The 23,359-nt window shown below is 39.8% G+C and overlaps 1 protein-coding gene across 1 annotated transcript; it reads right to left on the minus strand.

Moving 5' to 3' along the window:
- Positions 1–271: 271 nt before the first annotated feature.
- On the minus strand, positions 272–2,818 carry LOC114355318 (zinc finger protein basonuclin-2). Its single transcript, XM_028308111.1, has one exon. It carries the CDS (start codon positions 2,738–2,740, stop codon positions 644–646), a length of 2,097 nt encoding a protein of 698 aa, XP_028163912.1. The 5' UTR covers positions 2,741–2,818; the 3' UTR covers positions 272–643.
- Positions 2,819–23,359: the final 20,541 nt, after the last annotated feature.

Consider the following 23,359-nt stretch of genomic DNA (forward strand, 5'->3'; position numbering starts at 1 on the left):
GTTATTAAATTTTGAGAAAGGTTATTAGCATCGTAAAGAAGATTAAATGTTTTTTGTTAATAACAAAGCCGAAATAAGTTATTATGCTGCGAAGAATGTTGTCTATGTTATAATTACGGGCAGTCAGATGCATGTTAGTTTCCGTCCCAATGCCTCCCCACAAAGCGTCGTAAAGTGGGCTTTGTTAACAACAAGCCATAACCAGATTATCTCCGATTCGGCACGACTCACCGAGACTCCACAGGTAACAAAAACAATTGTACATTTTCCTCAATGAGTTTATTGCGCCAGAACAATAAATGAAGCTGATCATTATAACGTTTACTTTCAACATCGATTACGAATACTCTACACGATACCATATCGTACGCAAGTCCATTAATATTTATAATATTCGAATCCGTATTGCACATCGCGTCACAAAAGACTCGTCACCAAGCGGACTATCCCTATAACTTACAGTTCGTGGGATCGATTATTACCATATATTTGTCTAAATATCACAAGAAAATACAAAACGAAATACGAAATAGAATTAACACAATTAAAATTATTAACAATTAAATAATGTACAGTCTATCGCGCGCCATTAGCTTCGGGAAGTGAGGTATCACCAGGACGGGCGGGCGCCGGGGCGGCCCCGTCACGACACCGGCACGTGGTGCTGGTACAGCTGCTCTTGGCGCTCACACAGCGAAGTCATTTTCTTGAAGGACTCGGAGGTCTCCCGAAAAAGCAGTTTGGCGTCATCCCGGGGCCTCCCGTGAGCTGCGTCCAGTCTGCCCGGCGAAATAACCGGCGGCGAGGACGCCGACAGCGGCGACAACGACTCTCGGGCTGACTGCGCCCCAGCGGGCGCCCCGTACGGGCCCCCACCGGCCTGCGGGACCCCGTTACCCATCAGAAAAGGGGCCGGAAAAAACCCCCGGTCTCCAAACTGGGGAAACAACCCCGCCTGCAGCGCGCTCAAGTTACGACTGTAAAACTTCATCGTCTCTGTAACGTAACTCGGCAGCTGTGCCGCTTCCTCGTTTCCATATCTCAAACTTTCCAGCGTCGATGCCAGTCCTTTTATATCTGCGTAAAGCTTGTTTAACAGTTCCGTGTTGACCTCCAATCCCGGTCTCTGCTCCCGGGTGTCCGGTGAGCCCGTGGACAACAGTCGCCGGTGTAAGTCGACATTGGAGCTGTGCCTGTCTCGACTCCGCCGCGAGGGGAAGGCGGCGTCGCAGCCGTTCACGTCGCACGGGTGAAGTAGCTTCAAGTGATCGTTTCTATAGTGCATGCGCAGCGTGAAGTGGTTTTGAAATACTTTCCTGCATGCGGTGCAGCGATCGGGGTTCTCGTCATCTATGGGGATGTCGAGATCGTTGATATCAGTTCGGTCGTCGGTCTTGTCGCTGCTGGCGGAGGGCGAGCGCGCTCGGGCCAGGCGCTCCTCCATCGCGTGCAGGTCGCTCCCGCTGTCGCTCGGCGTGTACAGGTCCGAGCGCAGCCGCAGCCCCTCGCGCACCACGCTCGGTGCACTCGACTCGTCATCAGAATCACTTTCAGCCTTCACACGCGTCACCGATTCCGAGTCCACAGTTGCTTCCTCGCCGTTCTGAAATGGCTCCCACTTTTCCGGTTTCTGTTTTTTCAGTGACAACGGCTCGTCGTCGGCGCGACTCGAGCCGGGCGTCGACAAGTTTCTAAACAGATCACCGTGATACTCTTCATCGGATACACTGTATTCGTTGTTTTGAGAACACCGGGTGGGATTGCCACTTTTTCGCTTGCGTTTGTTGGGAACTAGAGACGACTTATCGTCGGTCGCGGTGGGGTCGCTACGGGCGCCGGCCTCGGGCTGGGTCGCGGCGGGTTTGGCATCAATCTTATTTTTATTTACAGTCAAATCTTCAGGCTCGTCGTCGTAATTTAGTCTTTCGGTCACCGGTGATTCGGTTCGGTCCTCACATTTTTCCTTCTCATCATCGGAAACGTCATAATTATTTTCACTACAATTAATCGAGTCCTCGTCGAGAGCGGCGGAAGGTTTAACGAGATCTAACGCGCCGCGGGACGGCTCCTCGGGCGGAGGGATTTTTCTGTACATCTTTTCTATTTCACTGAAATTGCGGAGGTCGTCGAGAGGCACTCGCGGCGGCAGCGGGGCGGGCCCGGGCGGCGCGAGCGGCGGCGGCAGGCGCGCGGCCAGCTCGGGCGGCAGCAGCGCCGGCGGCGGCAGCGGCAGCCGCGCCAGCGCCGGCAGCAGCGGGAACGGCTGCGCCGAGCGCCCGTCGTGCGCCGAGATCTTGCGCCTCACGTGCGGCGAATGCAACTTCGGATTAGGGTTAGCACTGTGTCTGTTTCTGGACCGGCGCGAACTGAACATCATGGTGCACCCTTCCACAGTACACTTGTGCATCTCCCGCAGGTGCACCGCCGAGAAGTGGATCTTCAGCGCGCCCTTGTCGCAGAAGGTCTTGAGGCAGACGTTGCATTGCACCCTCTTCTTCCCCGTGGCGGGGTTGACGAACTGGACGCCGAGGCCGAGCGGCCAGGGCGCCGGCGGGGGCTCGCGGCGCTCGGAGTACTCGGGCGAGCGGCGCTCGTCGCTCCTGTCGTCGTCCCGGCCGCTGAAGCTGGCGCCGAGCTTCCTGAAGTCGAACTGGGGCGCGGGCTGGCAGACGCGCGGCATCATGAAATAGTCCAATCCGGCCGGCAAGCCGGGAACCGCACCGTACTCTTTGCCTTCCATCACGTCACTGTCATACCGCGTAGTGCGAAGCGGGTAGCGCGCGACGCGGCCGCTTTGCGACTGAGGACGTGCGACACAGGTGACCGCGCGCGGGCGGCGCGCGACAAAGGCCAGGGGGGCGCGCGGGGCGCGGGCGCGGCAGGTGGGAGGAGCGAGCGCTGGGCGGAGCGGATCGATGCGCAGTGGGGACAAGCGACATCGCTCGGGCCGGCCACTGTAAACACAAGACTACGCACGTTACGTAAGGCGCTACACGCTACATACGTACAAGTGCACATGCCTACGTGACCGCAGCTCGCTAGATCCACTCGATCCCGTTAATCCGAGCTGGGTTGAACCGCGTAGTTGCAAAACTTTAAGCGCATTGCTGATTTCATCTGGGGGCACGGCAGTGCCCCCACCAAGTCGAGCAAAAAAGCGGCACGGCCGTACCATCCTTTTCTCGAAGCAATTCAGGCCATTTTCGACCGCCTGTAACTTCGTTGTGGATAAAACTAGAAGGCTGAATTTTCATTAGCTATGCAGGAATTGTAAAGACACGGTATATTTAAAATTTCATTCAATTTGAACCAGTAGTTTAAGAATTATAACGGGTCAAAGTTACTTAATTTTGTCACTCACTGACTCACTGACTGACTCACTGACTGACTCACCGATCATCAAAACTCTAAGGCACTTCTAGCAGACCTAGAAGCTTCAAATTTGGAATATAAGTAGTGTTTGGTGTATGAATCAAGGAAAAACTAAAATATTTGGGGGCACGGTAGTGCAACCGCCAAGTCGAGTAAAATTTTTCANCCGCATTAGCTAGCTTAGACGCAGTTAGGTACGAGGATGCGGGCAAACACACGAAACGTTTGCTTTTGTAAAGTAGATCCCATCAAAAACAATACTTGTCAAAAAAACCAAGTCTCGCAACTCAGTTGTTCTACGGTAAAAAGTTGTGAGATCCATGTAATACCAAGTCCAGGCCAGGAAATCTTTAACGTTTTACATAAAATATTGACTTGGCCATCGCATGAAAACACGTGTAAATTAAATTATTTAGTGCGATGGCCAAGTCAATATATTTATGTAAAACGTTAAAGATTTCCTGGCCTGGACTTGGTATTACATGGATCTCACAACTTTTTACCGTAGAACAACTGAGTTGCGAGACTTGGTTTTTTTGACAAGTATTGTTTTTGATGGGATTTACTTTACAAAAGCAAACGTTTCGTGTGTTTGCCCGCATCCTCGTACCTAACTGCGTCTAAGCTAGCTAATGCGGGTTTAGTTTGCTTCAGTATTTAAACACAACTATTATTATTATATATTGGGTACATTTCGTCGTAATTTGCTCAACATTTTTTTTTTTTTTTTTTTTTTTCCTTAAAGTTCAGATGTTATTTTTAAACTAACTTTTAAACCTACTAATTACTATATCATATTAATGTTAGTCTAAATTAAAATCTGTTACTTAAAAACCGCTTTATAAGTATTTAAGATTCAGCGTAATTTTATTCTGAGATCATACAAATGTAAAAGCATGTAATAAACAAATACCTACAAAGTTTTTATTTCAGCAAGTAAATATAAATCAGACTACGTTAACAAGTTTTAGCATACATAAAATTAACATTCATTAATGAAACATTAAATAAAAATAAATTAAACATAAACATTAATTTATTTGCTCGCCTCACCACAACACAACTTCAAGCTACTACTAACGCCATCTATTGAGCTGTTAAGGAACTAAAAATAGAAGAGCGTGATTTACCGAAGTCGATTTTGATCGAAGCGCGTAATTACAGAGTTTATTTTTAGAAAATGAAATAGTTCATTCATAAAAGGTCTGATAATTAGTATGGTTTAATTTACATCATAATTTTGCTTACCTACTTACAACTGGGAAATTCATAAACTAACTTTTTCTTATAAGAATCGTATCAGAATAGGAAAAACGATGAAAATGGGTCTTACCAAAATCCAACTTTGTACTTTTTTATGTAATTTTACAGTAAATAAACCCAAACTTCATGATGGTTCAATGTTGGGTTGGGAGCATGCACTTACAAACTTTCAGCTTGTATCATAATAAATAACGATAGTCTATCTACATTCTTACTGTCTCTTATTTCTTGGCAGTTTAAAGAAAACCTTACTTCAATACTTAGGCTGGGTTGCACCATCTAACTTTGACTTTAACAAACGTCAAAAATATGTCAAACTCCATACAAAAAACACCGGTTACCGTTATAGTTACAGTCATTAAGGTGGTGCAACTCACCCTTAGTCATAACAACTCCCATACCTTTTAAACTACAGTCCTTAACTCATCAAAGCGAAAGATTCTGCTATTAAAAACCTCTAACCACCATCACTCCACAAAGCGAGTGTAGGTTGTAAAACTGTATTATTTTAATCAGACCTATACTGGCAACATTTCATCCAAATTGTTGCTATATCAAACAAACGCGCGGTTCAAAGAGATTTTACTGCGGATCTGCCATTACAGAGTTTACACTAAAAATAATTTACTTCTATCCGATGTTTTTAAGTGGATTCGTTTTGTTTGTGCCAGTGCGATGTCGGAAGGAATAATGAAAAATAAAAGAGGGTAATTAAAACGTCAAATAAGTATGGTATTGAATTTTTATCTATGCTCGAATTTCAAATGCGAAATTAACTTTAGATTGATACGTTTTTGTTTTACTTAATCTGTTTTTTTATGTGACAGGAGGAAACGAGCAGACGGATCACCTGATGGTAAGTGATTACCGTCGCCCATAGACACCCGCAGACCCAAGGGCGTTACAGGTGCGTTACCGGCCTTTAAGGGTGCTGTGCTGCAGAAGCTTTTTGATGTTTAAAGTTTTTGTTTAAAGACGGACTTCTGGTTCAGGATAAGAAAGGCTTAACTTGAAGAGTACCTAATGAAAGTCTGTTTAAAGAACTAGTCATACAAAACTTGTACTATATGGGTACTAGACAACGGATATACTTAAACACTTAAATACTCTTTTTTTGTACTGTGTGCCTACCATGAGTTTACGTTAGGTGAGCTCGCTAGCGAATACGTCAAAAAATTCTATGAAGATTTTATTTCTTGAAAGTAGCCGCTAGGGGCGCTGCATAATATGTCATACATTTAAATGTCATTTTTTTACGCAGTCGCTAGCGAGCACACCTAACGTAAACTCATGGTAGGCACACTGTTATCACTTGCGAATTACAATGAATGTACTTAAGTACCTACGTATACTGGTCAAAAGTCTAAAATTAGTATCAAGTACATAACATAAAATACAATTTTCTCCAAACTAATAAGACCTCTCCCGACTTGTTTAGTCTGTGCCAGTTGAAATTAGCACAAAGTTAATTTAAACACACAGTAACCACTTTATTTGTACTGAATAATAACATACAGCACTGCAAATATATCGCTTTAGGAATTTTTGCGAGGTTTTTCACATTAAAAAGTTTGGCAAGTAATTTATTTGAAAGCTTGTTTATATTTTCACTAAGTCCTGTGACTTCGTTCGTTCGTATTGATTGTCATCAACAGTCCAGCTAATCAAAACCTCTCGCTTGTATTGGACTATGCAGAGAAGATGGGTCAAGATAATTACTGAATCTTCATTAGTATTAAAATAACATTAATGTTGTAGGCACTTTAACCTAAATTTTGTCACCTCATGCGTCTCTAAGGACTAACTCTGAATGGAGATTCCAACTCTATCACAAAATCAAAAAAAAAGATCTCTTAAAAAATGTCAAACATTTTCCATTTTCCACTGAACATTTAAATCAAAAACCGAATCGAAATAGGTGATATTTTGCTAAAAAAATATCTGACTTCACTGGCTTCTCACTCTGGCCAATTTTTCCAGTAGGCATTTAATTAAAAAACTTACGAATACCTGTTCTATCTGCCACTTTTACTCTTTGCCGTCCGCAAACGGCGTATTCTCACTCGGCATCTGTCAAACGGTGTTTTCGATTCTGCTGTATGTCGTCTCGCACCCAATATCCGATCTCGTGGAAACAGTTACAATACCGGACTATCGCCCCTCTGCGGATAAACACAGAGCTCTTTAGCGCGTGCCACAAATATATTTTTAAGACGTAAAAACAAATGAAGAGCGTTTTGCCTGGAACACAATTTGAACTAATTTGACATTCAAAAATATTTTTTTTAATAACGAAAAAGGTTATAATGGCATTGAAAGAATCTAGAAATCTATTAAATTTCAATTCTATAAAAAAAGAAAACATGGAAAATAATAATGAAATTCGGAAATCTCTAACTTTTTCAGGCTAGGTAGACTCAAAAGATCAGATAACACAAACATCACCTGATTGATTGATTGATGTAAAATAATAACAAAGAATGATGACTTTGTGCTGTTTAGTAAAATGTCTTTAAAAAGGCGTCGTAATAACATCGGTAATAGTTAGCTACTTATGAACTTAAACCTAGGTTTAAAGTAGCACCTAGATGCATATTATTTATGTCGTCCAACAAAAGTAGAGTATTCGTATTCCACCTCTTACTTTTCAAACAATTTTTTGTGTCTATTAGCGAACTTCGCTACATCCATCGCTTTCGCTTCTCCATCGCGGCGAGTCACGGACGATTTCGCTTGCCGCGATAGTGTAAACACGCTCTTTTTGTCCTAAGTGATCCGGCTCTGGTCAACGTTGATTTTTATATCGCATTATGGACCGTTCACACTGCAGTTTTTATAAATATGTACTTTTAGTTTAAAAAAATTAAAATAATCAAAAAACTAAGATGGATCATATTCATAAAGATACCTCTAGCGCCATCTAGTTTTTAATCACATAACTATAGTTATTAAGAATCTGAAAGTTATTGCAACTATCGTAATGTGACTGGATATTAGGATAATATTGAAATCAAAATTGATTTTATGGAGAACATTTTATTACATTTTCTAATATGTATACTGAACCATTCTACAAAATAATGAAAATACTTAAACAATTTAAAAAATAACTGTGACAAAAAATGTGCTTACTTATGTAAAAGTATTGGCACCTTGTGTAGGGTTATAAGGTGCACTTTCTATGGGCCTGATAAGAGGGCTCAAGGTCACCCAAAGAGCGATGGAGCGTGCTATTTGTGGTGCTATGCTCGGAGTTTCCCTGCGTGATCGAATCAGAAATGAGGAGATCCGTAGGAGAACCAGAGTGACTGACATAGCCCGCAGAATCGCTAAAATCAAGAGGCAGTGGGCGGGGCACATAGCTCGGAGAGCTGATGGCCGCTGGGGCAGGAAAGTTCTTGAGTGGCGACCACGAGCCGGAAGACGATATTTTATTTATTTTATTTAATTTTTATTTATTCAGAAAATATTAACAATTACTGATTGATACCAAAAGCTACATTTTTTTTACATTCGCCATCAATAACCGATCTCTAGAAAAAGCTCTCACCAATCTGCAATCTCCTTAACCCCGCGGCCGACATATTTATTTTTCGACCGCCGCATATTTGTTTGCATTAAAAATATTTCTGGCTCACTTGCACACGACACGAGTGCGGCAACAAACACCCGCGATTTATAGTCTGTGAACGTTAGCCGTCTTCTCTGGCTTGTCTTTGGTAACGTGAAATTGGACTAGTAATTCTTGAGTATTGAGTATTTGTAGCAATAATAAAACTTATTTGAGAAGCAGGTGGATTAAGAAGAGTCTGTCCTATATTACTCTATTCAAACTGAAACATAGAGCTTGACTCTATCGACCTCGGGTGGTCGAAGTCGTCGTTGTTTCAGCCACATGACGTCCACTGATGGACAAAGGTCTAAGGAGGTACTATAATAATGTGGTTATTTAATTTTTAGCATTAAGAGATGCATCTCAAACTAATTTGAAAATTATAAAAGACTTGAAAAAATCGAACTGCCTAAGGCGGGATTTGAACCCACGACCTTCCGCTTGCGACTGCTCTTTCAACTTTTCAAGTTATTTATAATAATCTACTACCTTCATAATTATGAGCTTTAGATTCAAGTGTGATTGATTTATGGGTTAATGAAAAAGTAGTATTTTTGGAATATTAGATATGAATTTGCGAAGATCAATTGAATAGAATCAACGGATCAAAATTCGCACAATTCATAATTTCAGTCCCTTTTCGATGGACCGACAAGAAGATGAGGAAGTGACTGGATGAAAAAACATAACCCTCCTTCTGGCGCAGTCGGATGAAAAGCAAGAGATCGTGTTCTTTGGCAATCCTCTCATCTGTTTTGGGTAATTTTAGTCAAATCTTTCACTGACATTTTTTAAATTAACATTAGATAGTGCAGTTACATCTGTTGTGCATTTACTTGAATAACTCTAATAGCTGTCTCATATTAGACAAAGTCACCTCCTAAATAATAAAACGTAATTAACCAAAGTTATGCCTTAATTAATACCAAAATAGTATTAAATCATAACGAGATACATTACTTGCTAATCAGAGCATGCCTTACGTGTTTTGAGGCGAGGAGCAAGGTTTGTATGTTAAAACCACTTAAAACTTGTTATTTATGTTTACAGACAGCACTTCAAGCTATACACCCTTATGCAGTTGGAGTAGGGCCCATTTTAGTTCAAAATTTTAAATTTGCTGTTGCTGTACACCAATACATGTATGCGATTGCCCTTCAACACGAAATCGAAGATTTCTCAGAAATTAACAAAGACTTTTGAAATAACTAATAACGCAAATTTATATTTAGTGGATTATAAAATAAACTCAAATAAATAATCTGGCGTGATGATTGCAATTTTCAACGCAAATAAAACAAAATAATATAAAATAAAACAATTGTGTATTGTTAATAAGGCCGAGTAAGTTTTTTTTTTCATATTAATGTCGCTGAAATATTAACCTAATAGGTACCTACTCAATATTCAGGAACTTGAGCTTTTGTAGGGTTTTGAATTTTTCAGCCTAAAAATAAGCTACTTTGAAAAAATTAATTCATAAAATTTATTTTCAAGTGAAAAAACACTTTTACTCCAATTATAACTTTAACCCTACCACTGCTTCGAAACAATAAGTAGGGCAGTGTATATTTCTTTGTAAGTCAAAGTAAAAGTTATAAACTTCATTTAATTTCATAACCAATGTATACTTATTCAATCGCAAATTCAAGAGACACAAACTATTTTGAAATGACTGAAAACTCAGGATTCGCCTTCAAATAACGGAAACAAGTATCGTTAATACATCTGTAAAATTGTCCAATTACAAAATAATCGGCCATTCGAATGGAAATCGTTTCCTTTGACATCAGACCTCCAAATTTAATGACAGGACACAATAAAAACAACTTAGCCTACATCTGAAAAAGTGAAAATATTAACAAAAAGAACTCTATGTTTATGGCAATAGAGGTGTTAATAATTGAGTTAAATGGTACGTTTAGTTAGGTAATGTACGGAGCGGCGCAGGAGTCGAACCGTGGAGCGCTTCTGCGGATGCCAGAAGTAAAAGCAATGATACGTCGCGGATTTCGTCGCGAATCGGCTTGATCCACTTTGCATCTTGAATTCGCCCTTATCTACTCAACAAAAACTTAACTTTTTAGTTGGAAGATCTAGGAAAACCGATTTAGTCCTTGGTATATGGATATATTATAGCCATATAAGCAGCCCTCGTAGTATCAAGGAATAGATAAAAGTTTAACGAAAATCTCGTACGAAGTTACTGTATACCTTTATTTAGTTGGTTAATCAGTGTTCTTATTTACCAAAGTTGGCCTTCACTGGTTGACTTTTTGTTAACAGTCCATCTACAAGAAGTTGCAGTAAAAGGAGCAGGAAGGCGTCACGAACACGAGAAGTGGAAATAGTTCCCGTAACAAAAGAAGGTTCCAAAAAGCCAAATGGAACAAATACTAATGTGCAGGCGAGGACGTGTGGGCACAGATGAAGAGCAAGCAAGAGCGTGACGTTGTGTAAGCCACGTGAGCGAGGCTACGTGTTGACACGTCACGGGAATAGTCCCATATCTATTGTTAAACAAAAGAAGGCAGTTCTCCAAAGACCCAAGTGAAATACACCAGTACAGGCGAGGACGTGTATGCACAGAGGAAGTGATTCGCGGCCCGCTTGCGTCCCGGAGCGTGGCGTTGCGTAAGCCACGCGAGCTAGGTTACGATGACACGTCACAGGAATAGTCCCATATAAATCGTTAAACAAAAGAAGGCAGTTCTTCAAAGACCCAAGTGGAACACACCAGTACAGGCGAGGACGTGTGTGCACAGAGGAAGTGATTCGCGGCCCGCTTGGGCGCCGGAGCGTGGCGTTGCGTAAGCCACGCGGGCGAGGTTACGTTGACATGTCACAGAAATTAAAGATATCGTATCGCAAACAAAGGAAGGTGATCCTCCAAAGAGCCAAATGGAACGTATTAGTGTAGGTGAAGACGTGTATGCACAGAGGAAGAGCAAGCAAGAGCGTGGCGTTACAAAAGATCACGCGAGTAAGTTGTCTTGACGCGTCACGGGAATAGTGCCGTATCTACATATAATATATAATCTATCCATAAATACATATAGGTGGTACTCCAAAGAACCAAGTGGAACACACCAGTACAGGCGAGGACGTGTGTGCACAGAGGAAGTGATTCGCGGCCCGCTTGGGCGCCGGAGCGTGGCGTTGCGTAAGCCACGCGAGCGAGCCCGAGGTTACGTTGACGCGTCACGAACGCCGGATGTGGTGGCATGCGATGCCGCCTGAAGTTTCAGTTCGAGAATGGAGTGCACGAGATCTTAGGGAACTAAATAAATCAAATCCAATGCCATAATCACTTCGCATAACATCCTACAATCCAACATATTATGTACAATCATACTAAATCAAGAGAATTGAACAGATATTTAAGTCTGCAACCAATATGATGATAGATTTTATAACAGAATGGCGATTTGTAGCATTCAAATTAGCCTAGAGGGATGAATAAAAATCAAATTAAATAAAGATTATGGTGTTGATGTCAGATTTTTTTTCTAAGAAAGTACGTAAAAGAAAGTAAGAAAGAAAGTAAGTATCGACGCAGAGTAAACACAAAATGTAATTAAAAAAACTACTTACATGTCGGCTAAAAACCATTCTTGCTTAAAATTACCTAAATCAACTTATCAGGATCACACTTTTTAGAGGTTATAAAGATTGTTAACAGTTAATTAATGAAATTGGTTATTGATTGTCACAGTTAACATTGAAAATTAAGTCATGGTACTGACGTACTGGCAATATCTAGAGTTTTGAACAATGGATTTCACTGTGTTTACCAACACGCGTGTCGACTTATTACAACTAATTAAATAGAATATTAATTTTCTAATTAAGTACAATATTACTGTTACACTTGCTTGTGTATTTACAACATTAAAATATTTTTCATAGATTTAAGTATTTTCAATAGCATCTTCTAATCATCGTAATAGTAATTCTTCTATTACCTTCCTCTTTGCCTCTCAGAACTGTTTTCAAAATGTCAAAGAATGTTTTTTGATCTTCTGGTAATGTACTTACCTAATTTAAGACCTAGAGAATTCATGATGTAACAATGTAGGGCCAATCGGACCGTTTGCGTCCAGTGGCTACTAAATTATATTTTTATCTAAATCATCAGTCCATCTGGAGGATGACTTACTCAACGTATTCAGATCTTTCAACGATGTAGCCCAAGCCCAATGCTACTACAAATCGGTGCCCCGAAGTAATGAGTCGGTGTCAGTATTTTCATTCTTCTGATACGTGATTACGTAGTTTTAAGTAGGTACCGCTGTAGAATCTAATAATACAATCCTTTTCCAAACATACCTACATTAGAAACCCTGCTCAGAAACTAGCTACAACGCGCGTTCCGTTTCTATTAGCGCCGCAAATATCGACAAATTATCACCCTCGCGATGACTCCGTGAAATGGAACGTCGACGACAGACCTGAATTTATTGTACCCGCTCCGTTTTTAAGAGCTCTGTCGTAAAGTTGCGCACTCGCGAATTGTAAAGACTGGGGTACACTAGCTGCAACTACTGATAGATTATTGGAGGGTAGTCTTTAAAATTTAAAGACTAAAAGTTTTTTTTAAGTAGCTTTTACTTTCACCTTTCACATGAACGAGTCACTGCAGTCATTTGTCTACCCCATCCACTGCAGCTAACTCCAGTGACACTGAAACTAACGAAGCGAATGCGAAGCTTTGTCAGGTTTCATTTGTAAGTTAATAAATCACGAGATTTGATGACGTAGCTTGCTAAAACTCATAAGTTACAAAAATTACACATGTTGAACACTAGTTTAAAATTAATTTTTCAACTAATCATCAGGTAAACTAGTGTTCAACGCTTGTGTTTATTTATTTGGTTCACCGGTAAATTGTTGCACCAAAACATTTTTGTTTAGGACTAAAGTGTACAACTTCAACTGTTAGATACTTACTTTTATTACTTATGGGTTGTTTTGTTTTTTATTAGAAAAATAATCAGACTTGCCTTTTCTGCCTCAATAGTGTGCGGTGACATGTCAACAAAACGGTTTCATAGATTTTGATTCAATTTGTTCCATCATTTGATTACATTTGATTATCGTCCCTGAATTAGTTTTAGCCTAATGATGTCATGAAAATTTTAAACATTCCATTTTTATTTTTACTCCTTTGCTTTGTTTTGAAAAAAAAAACTCATCCCCAAAGGCCAGTAGTTGCGCAGCGTCTTCGTTAAGGCGAGTCGTTAAAATGCTTTATTGATAACCATTATGGATACGAAAAAAACTTTGTTCGTTCCAATTTTAAAACAAAATATTCCAAAAAGGACTCTTCGTCATCCCCAAAGGTGGCCAGTAGTTGTGCAGCGTCTTCGTTAAGGGCGAGTCGTTATAATGCTTTAATGGTGGCCATTACGCGAACACATTAAGGGTATCACCCTCGGCCGCTGTGCGATTTGGGCGCCGCAAGTGGAAGGAGGTAGGCGGAATGGAAGGACTTGATTGAAAGAAGATGTTGACGAGAAGTTTTTTTTATGCACAACAAGGCAAGTATTTGACCACAATTGCAATTTAAAATAAGTCAAAGGAATTTTTAGGATCCAATTTGATACTAGCGTGTAACATCCCACGATCCTACAACTTAAAAGCTGAACTAAGCTTGTAAGGTCAATCCGCCATGTTCTGGTATCAACAAAAAATGTTTGGGCCTTATGACGAAAATTATTATATATGAACATCGCTCTAGGTCTTACTTAGGCTGAGTTGCACCACCTAACTGTAACCGTAACTATAACAATAACCTGTGTTTTTTGTATAGAGTTTGACAGACTTTTGACGTTTGTTACAACAAAAGTAAGATGGTGCAATCCAGCTTTAATGTTGTTCGACACCCTCTCTGTTTCAACGCTTTCGCTTATGCCTTAAAAGGAAAAAGTGTAGGTTTTTTAAGCTTCACGGATACTTGGAGTTATGATTAAATGTCTGCGGAGGCATTAGCCGCGTGACTAATCCGGATTACGGGGACCTAGAGACGTTTTAATTTGGGCACGCCTTGATTTATACTCGGAAAAACACATTAAAGTTCTTCTTGCATAAATTACTTACGATATTTTTGAAGATTTTGAAGGTAACACCTGGATGCTGGCGGCGCAGGACCGGTCTTTGTGGAAATCCTTGGGGGAGGCATTTGTCCAGCAACAAACCACGAACGAACCTGGTTGGTGGAGCCAAGACCATAAGGGGTCTTCATGATCACTTCAGCCACAAGACATCTACTGCTAAACCAATGATTTTGAGATTTTTCGGCTGGAAGCGGCCTGAAGGGTCTTCTGTCCACCTTGTGGATAGACAGACATCCCACACTGCGCTAGCCAGTACGTGGTCTTCATTTCAGAATCTTGCTACTGCATCGGCCACCATTTCTCTTTAAAATAAATAAATAAAAAAATCGTAATTTAGTGGTGTTGCAATAAATGTTACACTTACTTTCATAGATAACACCATCATTTTAGATTATAAATACACAAGCACTCACAAACACAATAAAATCACATCCCCCACTTTCCATCAATTTCCCAACAAAACCGTATCTTGACGCCATAATCCACAGTATAAAATGCCACATTGTTGACTGACGGCATCACAAAAAACCGGACATGTATTTGTTACGCAACAAACAGTTCAACAAGTTGTAACACACCCTTTTTGTCACCCCGATATTGTTCCGAACGAAACCATTTTCAACCTTAGGAAAAACAAGTTACAAGTAACCACAGAGTAAAAACTCACCAAAGAATAAAAGCTAAAGAAGCCAGTACGCAAAATCGGTAACGATTTGCGTTTAGTCTGTACCTAAGTAACCCTCCAATGTCACGCGTCGTTTTCGAAGGGGGGAAATATCCCCGACGAAAAAATAATAACACGGTCTTATCGCCTTTTTACAGCGATTTCTTACATAAATAATGATAAAGGGAAATTAAATCAAAGTCTTATTAGAATATTAAAAGTTTGGAGGCGTTTTTTTAATGTCCCTAACGGTGTTTAGGGAGGAATATTTCACTCAATTTGGTAAATGGAAGGTCAGACCACGCCGCTATTAGGGTGTTTTGATATTATTTTTGCTGTAATGCATTTATTAATTGACATTGACATTTATACGGGTTATTTATGGACTGTTTTCGGATAACTTCCCCTTTTAATTACAAAGTTCCTTTTTTTAAATGCGATGACTCAATACTGGCTTACTTACATTTATGTGTAGGGTAGGCAAGTGCATTATGTAAGCGAGGTACAAAGAGGGCACGTCAAGCTAAACATCTTAAAATCATAACATTATCTGTTCATCTTAATCAGAGGTGGAATTGTGTAAAGCAATCGTAATCATTTGACAGTTCATAACGTATGATAAAGCCAGTTAAACAAAGCGTTTGACAGAATAATCGTACGTTATGAACTGTCAAATGATAATGATTACTTTACACAATTCCACCTCACGTTATTTTTATGGACGTATTTGCAAAATAAATACTTTTGAGTAGAGGTATGCCTGTTTTCTCAAGCTAAGCAAAATGTGGCATTGTGCGAAATGAAAGAGTTGTAGAATTAATATTATTGTCCAAAACTGTATAATAGGTGGCCAGTTCTAATCACATTTAAAATCTTATTTAACTAGAATGTTTGTCTCAAAGAGGTCCCTAGTCCTACACAGAGTAACCGCGGAGTTCCCATAGACTCGAAAACACCTCCCTCTTAAGCAGGTCTTCTGGATTGTATTAGCTATCCCGGGAGTCCAGGCTGGAGCGTCGGCCATGTGTCTTGTTTTTGCCTCCGACCGCACCCCGGATACGTTTCCTGTCGTGTATACTGCGGGATAAAAGTTTGATACTTTCAGATATGAAATTGTACTTGTAAACTTTCATTAAAATTCGTCGAGTACTTTCTGCGTGAACATTACTTTTAGGTAAGTTTTCACGCTAACACCCACATTGTTTATTTTTTATGAATTTTGAAATAAATATCCAAAGTCTTAGGATAACTACATAAAGCTTTCCTTAGTAGCAAAAACCTTTAAGGAGTGAATTTCTTATTGTTATGGTAAGAAATAAAGTAGGTATAAATGTCCAAGGCTATATAAAAAGTGATATCCCTTATAAAGTCCCTTAAAATCCCCTAATTTCTAAAATTAAGTCTCAAGTATCAACTCCCTCTGGTCGCGCTACAGCCAATGGTCAACCATTAGGGAAATCTCCGCGGCGTAGCTCTGTTTAATTTATCCCCGTGAATATTCTTAAACTATCGGTTTTGTGGTCACTGTGGCGATTCAGCCTTATTTATGCCGAAGCCGAACCTCCCCGAGGAGATGGTTTCGGCTTATTTATGGACACTATTGGCCGGTGTGTTTACGTTGCGGGGGGATTTCGATTCGGATGTTTTTTTCTATATCACCACACTAAATCCCTAATTAGATATTCCTACAACTTTAAAATTACCAACGATATGATATTTCTGTTATTATTTTAGTTGATTTTGAACGTCGAATTCCACTTGAATTCTACAAAAGACTTCAACGTGAGTATCCATACAAACTCCATGACGACACAGCTCACAAAAGTAGCTTATGGGACTAGTGACCCCGACAACCTATTCAGATCGCATGAAATCAACATAGTAGGTATAGGTATAGGTATTTATTAGTCCTTTCCATTCTAATTCATCATCATCATCATCATTTCAGCCATAGGACGTCCACTGCTGAACATAGGCCTCCCCCAATGCTTTCCACGTTGATCGATTGGTAGCGGCCTGCGTCCAGCGCTTCCCTGCTACCTTTACGGTGTCGTCGGTCCACCTTGTAGGTGGACGTCCCACGCTGCGTTTTCCGGAATGCATTCTAATTGGTAGTCATTAACTTTTCAATACAGTAATGATTTCAGACTTCAAATACTATTCCCTAATTTATTACTTTGTTCAATCACTTCACGCTTGACCGAATTGATTCGTCCTTCATTTCACAATCATATCAAACAAACACAAAACGTGTTATGCAAAACGATTCCGTCATAACTCAGTGAAGTATCCCCAAAAAGTCGTTATGACTTCATCGCAAACCCACCCGCAAATTACAAAAATACAGGGTGACGCTAATTTTAAATTAATTCAGCACCGTGCACATCTCGAGGTATTCATTATCGTAATTTACGCACATCGGTCACATATCATCCGGAGTGGCATAAAAAACCAATTTCACCCCAAAAAAGCGTAAGCCAAAGTCTAACATACGAGGCCGGGTAATATCAATTTTGCTCTCATGAATTTATTCATACCGCATAACGTCAGGTCATATAATTTATATGTACGGACCGAGTGGAAACAATCGTATGTATTCACGAACGATTTGACCGGGTGAGGTATACAGGGCTGGTGGAAAATGATGGTTGGGAAATTTTGATAGATTTTTATCTGACTTTTGTATCCCACTCAACCATCTCTTGCGAATTGAACAGTAGATTTCAACGTTTGTATCCCACTCAACCATCTCTTGCGAATATAAACAGTAACTAGGTAGATTTCAACGTTATATTTGTATTAGTAAGTAATTATCTCTAGCTCCTAATTAATTGTACTATTTATGAGTATTTTCCTAAGAACCACATAGAACCATATAATATGTAGATTGTAGAGTCGAGAGCACATCGCTTGTTGCAATATCGCCCATATTACGACTACATAAGATGCCTCAGTATTTACGTTGATGTGCTCTCGCCTGTTTATTGACAATGAATTGTATAAAAATATCATTTTTCAAAAAAAAAATATTTTACTAACTGCGAAACCTTTAGAAATAGTTGTCAAATTAATGTATGATTGGTTCACGAAAATGTGTGACTTAATATCCTCAAGCATTCCAAAGAAAATGTGAACTTTTTAGTAACCCTGTATAGCGCCAAGTGTCGGGCTAGGCGGCGTATTATGCATGTATGCCGCCACTCTAGGGGGCAGTTACTTACGTCTTTGCAAGGGTTGGCTCACAATAACTTCCCGCTTTGCACTTCGCAACTTAGCACTCGTAAAGAGGATTTTAGTTGGACCCGAACCTATCAAACTTGGAATATTAACAGAATTTTATTTTATTTTGTTGTGCAGTAGTTATCTTCGGTTTAATTTTCAGTGTCTCATTTGTAATTAAGCCACTTGACGAAGTACATTTTTCTAAATGAAACCAAACTTTTATTCAGCTACTGAACAAAATAGTTTTTGTCGTGATTCCAATAATACAAATCGACACAGAGAGAGAGAACAAGTTTTGATTAAAAAAATTCCAATTATCTTGTAGTCAAGAGAATCACTTGTGTCTTACTTACTATTTTAGTTGAAATGGAATGCGAAAGTTTAATATCTTATATCACTCTTGTGATTGCTTGCGTCCATTTTACACATCATTATACCAAAAAAATCTAAGTACTAAATCCACTTTATCCACAACATCCAAGTGAAAATAGGACGTGCACTTTATTTTGACACACAAACGCTCTCAAAATGGCTCATATAGCGCTACGGAAAACTCTACGACTGATATGACAAACTGGTTCATATTACAGCGCTACGGAAAATGCTACGACGCACAGTCTTTTAAAATCACTTGGAAGCGGACATTTTTTGGTGAATAGATGACATGATTTAACAAGTAAATCTAAGTAAATTCTTAAAAGAAACCCGTGGTCTATCTTCAACAGCTTTCGAGAAAATTTTTTTTTAATTTGGCTTATTTTGTGCACAGTAGATAAATCAAACAGTACGGAAGCTTCATACAAACGCTCGAAATCAGACTCACGCACACAGACGCACGCTTTACACGAGCTCTAAGCGAACCTCGCAGTCCATCCGTCGCGAGTGTCGCGCGCGTTGTGTTTTTAATAATAATTTTATTGCATGCGCTGTCCACTATATTTTTANGCATAATATAACTTTTCCATGATGCCTATAACATAATGTTTTGATTTAAAGTGAAAAATAGGTTAAGGTGCGGCGGGGGGGGGCCCTTGGGCCACCCCTAAGCCGCCTATTTAGTTTTATACACACATAAATGACCTCATATTAATCACATTTACCAAATCATGCGGTAATTATTCATAATAACCGGCGATTATTCATAATTTTCACATTTATCACTTTGACCGTAACATATACATCACTAATCTCACCCAACTCTGTTAATTTTGTGTTTAGTCGCACAGTTTCGTATATTACCTACCGGAAGAATTATTTAGTGTTTTAATAGTCGTGCCCCATTTTGTTGGGTTGTGTTTGTGTCCCTTTATATTTCTGTCAGTGTTGCTTGCATCATAAAGGAGAGCTTCCGACATCTGGAGTTGGCATTAAGTGGCATGCAGATTGCGTATTGCCATCGTAAATTACGTTTCATCACCCTTTGGTGTGACGTGGCAATTCCCACTCGTTCCCACAATTGTAACTCCTGTATTTCCAGTGCTGCCAAGAATAGCTTTACCTCTAATAATCCAAAATGTCAAAATCCATAGGCGTCTGTTGAAGATGGATCGTCTTTTGTATCAGAAAATTATTTGGCTCGATACGAACATCTTAATGTCATACAAATTCAAATTCACATCCAACTTGGGAATTCGTAGCTATCAATGTGATGACGTTACTGAATTTTTCACCACCGTCTCGTATCATGATGACGAATACCTTTTTTTCGATCAAGTAACATAGATTAATTAATTGTTTAATTATATTGGACTGCTCGGATTATTTTGTCGCGTGGCCGCGTGGCACACTTGTCATTGGTTCACTGCTCTATGGTATTTTTCGGTGACCATCGACAGTGCGTAGTGGCTCTTACCTTCTAATTCCGCATTTAGATCTTGCAGTTGTTTACTTGCGTTTTATTTTCGTCTGTTACCGCCGCGCGTTACCATAACCGTTCTATCTTCGTGCGTTTTGAGAGATGAACAAATTATGTCAGATTAACTTGGAAACGTTTTGTTTTGATTCAAACTCTACGTTATGAATATAACTTCACGTTTAATGTAAACCGAGTTGCTTGTCGACAGTTTAGTATATTATTTATCGTATGTTTTTATTACTGACGCATTGTTTATGGAGTTTCGGAAACTAAAAATGTGTTGTCTTAATGCAATCGTTTTGAACTTTATCAACAGCAAATCAAATTATAGCGCTGATGCCCGTTTTCACCATCAATCCCTAATTTTTAAGTGACCCCTATGGTAACACAACAGGAATTTTGTTATCATAGGGGTCACTTAAAAATTAGGGATTTATGGTGATGACGGGCATGAGATGCTTCCAAAATTAAAATGTAGTATCAAATTGTAATCGTAAAGAAAACAAAATCAATCGTCCACTTCGATCTCGTTTGTTTCTTCAATTTCGCTCGCCTTCGCCTCTCGCGCTGTCGGAGTATAAATTGTCAAGCGGCCCACATGACAATAGACAGGTTAGTCACCTGAGCCTTGCGCGGGAGCACGTCCCGTCGCTTCCGCGGTGACGTCACCCGGAGGCGATGACTGCGGCTCCTTAATGCGAAGTTTCGATTTGTCCATCTCTCTCACCCTAAGCGAAATGAGGGTGTGTGCGACAGTGATGGACACGATTTTAGGGAGCAACGCGCTGTTATACAACGGGAGTTTTTAAAAAGATTCGCGATAAGATAGCTAGTTATTGTGATTAGATGACTGAACAATTTAAATGGTATGGTAAAACTTGGGATTCCTGCCGCATTGTCACGTTTGGTGGCGGTGACTTCTCCTTTATTGTTTAAGAGACTTTATCTACACTAATATTATAATAAAAAGAGAAAAGATAAGATTTTTTGTTTGTTTGCATTGAATAGGCTCCGAGAATATTAGACTGATTTTTAAAAAATCCGTCACATTATTTCTTATTTAAGTAGGACGGTACGATAAAATAGACGAATGAAGTTAGCGTTCTGCATCAGTTTATAAAATAGATTAGCATAATGAAAATTAATTATTTCTAACGGCTTTAGCTCCTGGCTCATTCAATTAAATTATGGATGACGCCAAATTCAACTCTCCTCTTCATTCATTCATTACATTAGCATATAATTTCGCTGAACTAGATTATAATGTATTCTTTTTTATTTTGTTGGCTGATGAATGAATTCTTGACAATGTTTTGACAAGCCGATTAGACATTGTAGACAGAATTTGTCACAGGAAAAATTAAACTGTCATTGGACCAGCACAGAAAATATTCATAAGTAAACTTCAGACTTCTGCAAATGGCAACACTGAAAACATCGGCAACTGGCAACCCTATTGACCGCTTGTGTTGCGCGCGCGCACGGTAACTCAGGAATTTGTCTTTTAAACCATTTGTCTTGTTGCCCGAATGATGTATGTAATATCTCCGATGTCCCAAATACTATGCGTTTTTAACGACGCTATTTCGGTAGCGGAAGATGATTTCGATTGGAATTTTATCTGCTCAAGAATTCGGGGTTTGGCAATATAATATCGTACGTCATTAATAGCTTTGTGAATTGTTATAGAGCAGCTCTGGATATGTAAATCGCTCACGAGAAAGAGCGAATAATATAAAACATAGTATTATAATGAAGTTTCTTTTTTTATTGTGTGCAAAGTGTTTTCCTTCAAGAAACAAAATCCACGCAAACTTAGATAGGCGTAGGCGCAGGTTAAATAGTGTAGTTTCAATTTCGACTTTTAGATTTTAAAATAGTGGTGTTTTCAAAGTTATTTTGCTGACTGATTATGTAATAAAAATCTGACTTATCACAGTAAATCTACTTGGGGTGAACGATCTACCCATTCATCGAAGCCTAGATGTATGCGTAATCGCTGTCAGACGATCGCGCGTGCTATGCGCTCGACTGTGAAATGAGATAGGTCGGCGCGCGCACGGTCTCGTGTTCACAGTGGACAATTAAAATAGGCGTTTTAATTGATAGCAACGAGCGTTGATCCGTATCGTTGAAAAAAGGGCGTCTGCGATAAACGGGTCTAATCTTTGTGACGTCATTTAAAGTTATTGTTTAAAGCAATAATATCGATACTCTATTTGCTCATCTCTAAATCCACGTAGATTGTTTGAGCACGTCAATCTGATTATATTTCGAAATCGCTTCACGGAGCAAAATAGGTAATTAAGTAGATCTCGAAATTAAATAAAATTGCCACGTCTGTTACTTTGTCCAGTGGTTTTTGTTGGAATTTACGAGCCTTCGTAAATGTTCGATGGCTCGATCAGACCGAGTAAAAGTGACCAAAACGAACTTTTTATCGGACAGGTTGATTTAAGCCTTCTCCTAACCACTCCCAAAGTTTTTTACTGAATTTATCCTGCGGATAGGACCAACGATTGAGAGATCTGGAGAAAGAGGTCACCTGATCGATAGTCGTGTCGTATAAACAATAGAAGGTTTTTCGACACGTACACAATGTGTAATATTTTATGGGGCAGTGGACACCACAAACCAATAATTTCAAAGAACAACTTTTATAAAATAACACGCTTCTAGCCAAGAAAACCCATTTAGTTTTCAACTGACCGTATAAAAGGACTTTTTGTACTTTTACAATGAATGGTCAGGCAACAGAATTCACGACCTAAAGTCTGTCATCATAGTCCCCATAGCCATACAAAATCTATGGGAGAGTCGCGTTTTGACAGTTCCTCTCTGTTGAGGATTCCGCGTGAATCTCGCTTCTTCGACCTGCTGATCATCACTTACCATCAGGTGAGATGCAAGCCAAGAGCTGGATAAAATAAAGTGTGTCAGATCGGTAAGTTGCCCAAAATCTTAGTTCACTAAAACTAAGAATAAAGAAGTTTCCATAAGGATAGTCGTGTCATAAACAATAATTGCATGTTTAACGAGCGACATTCGACACCGTTCGGGTCGCGTTGCGGTTTACTCCGTCGCATTCGCTGACGTGTCGAAGTAAGCTTTATGAAGTACAGCATATCAGACTATGCATTTTTGCTGCAAAATAGCTTCTATTGCAACTACATAAGATGCCGCAGTTTAGCTTGACGTAATGTCATCTGTACATTTGTAAAGGCGAGGGACAGCTGACTGCACTAATGTGTGCT

Source organism: Ostrinia furnacalis, unplaced genomic scaffold (assembly GCF_004193835.3).
Source record: "Ostrinia furnacalis isolate ACB-3 unplaced genomic scaffold, ASM419383v2 OfSCF2388, whole genome shotgun sequence".
Taxonomy (NCBI): Eukaryota; Metazoa; Arthropoda; class Insecta; order Lepidoptera; family Crambidae; genus Ostrinia; species Ostrinia furnacalis.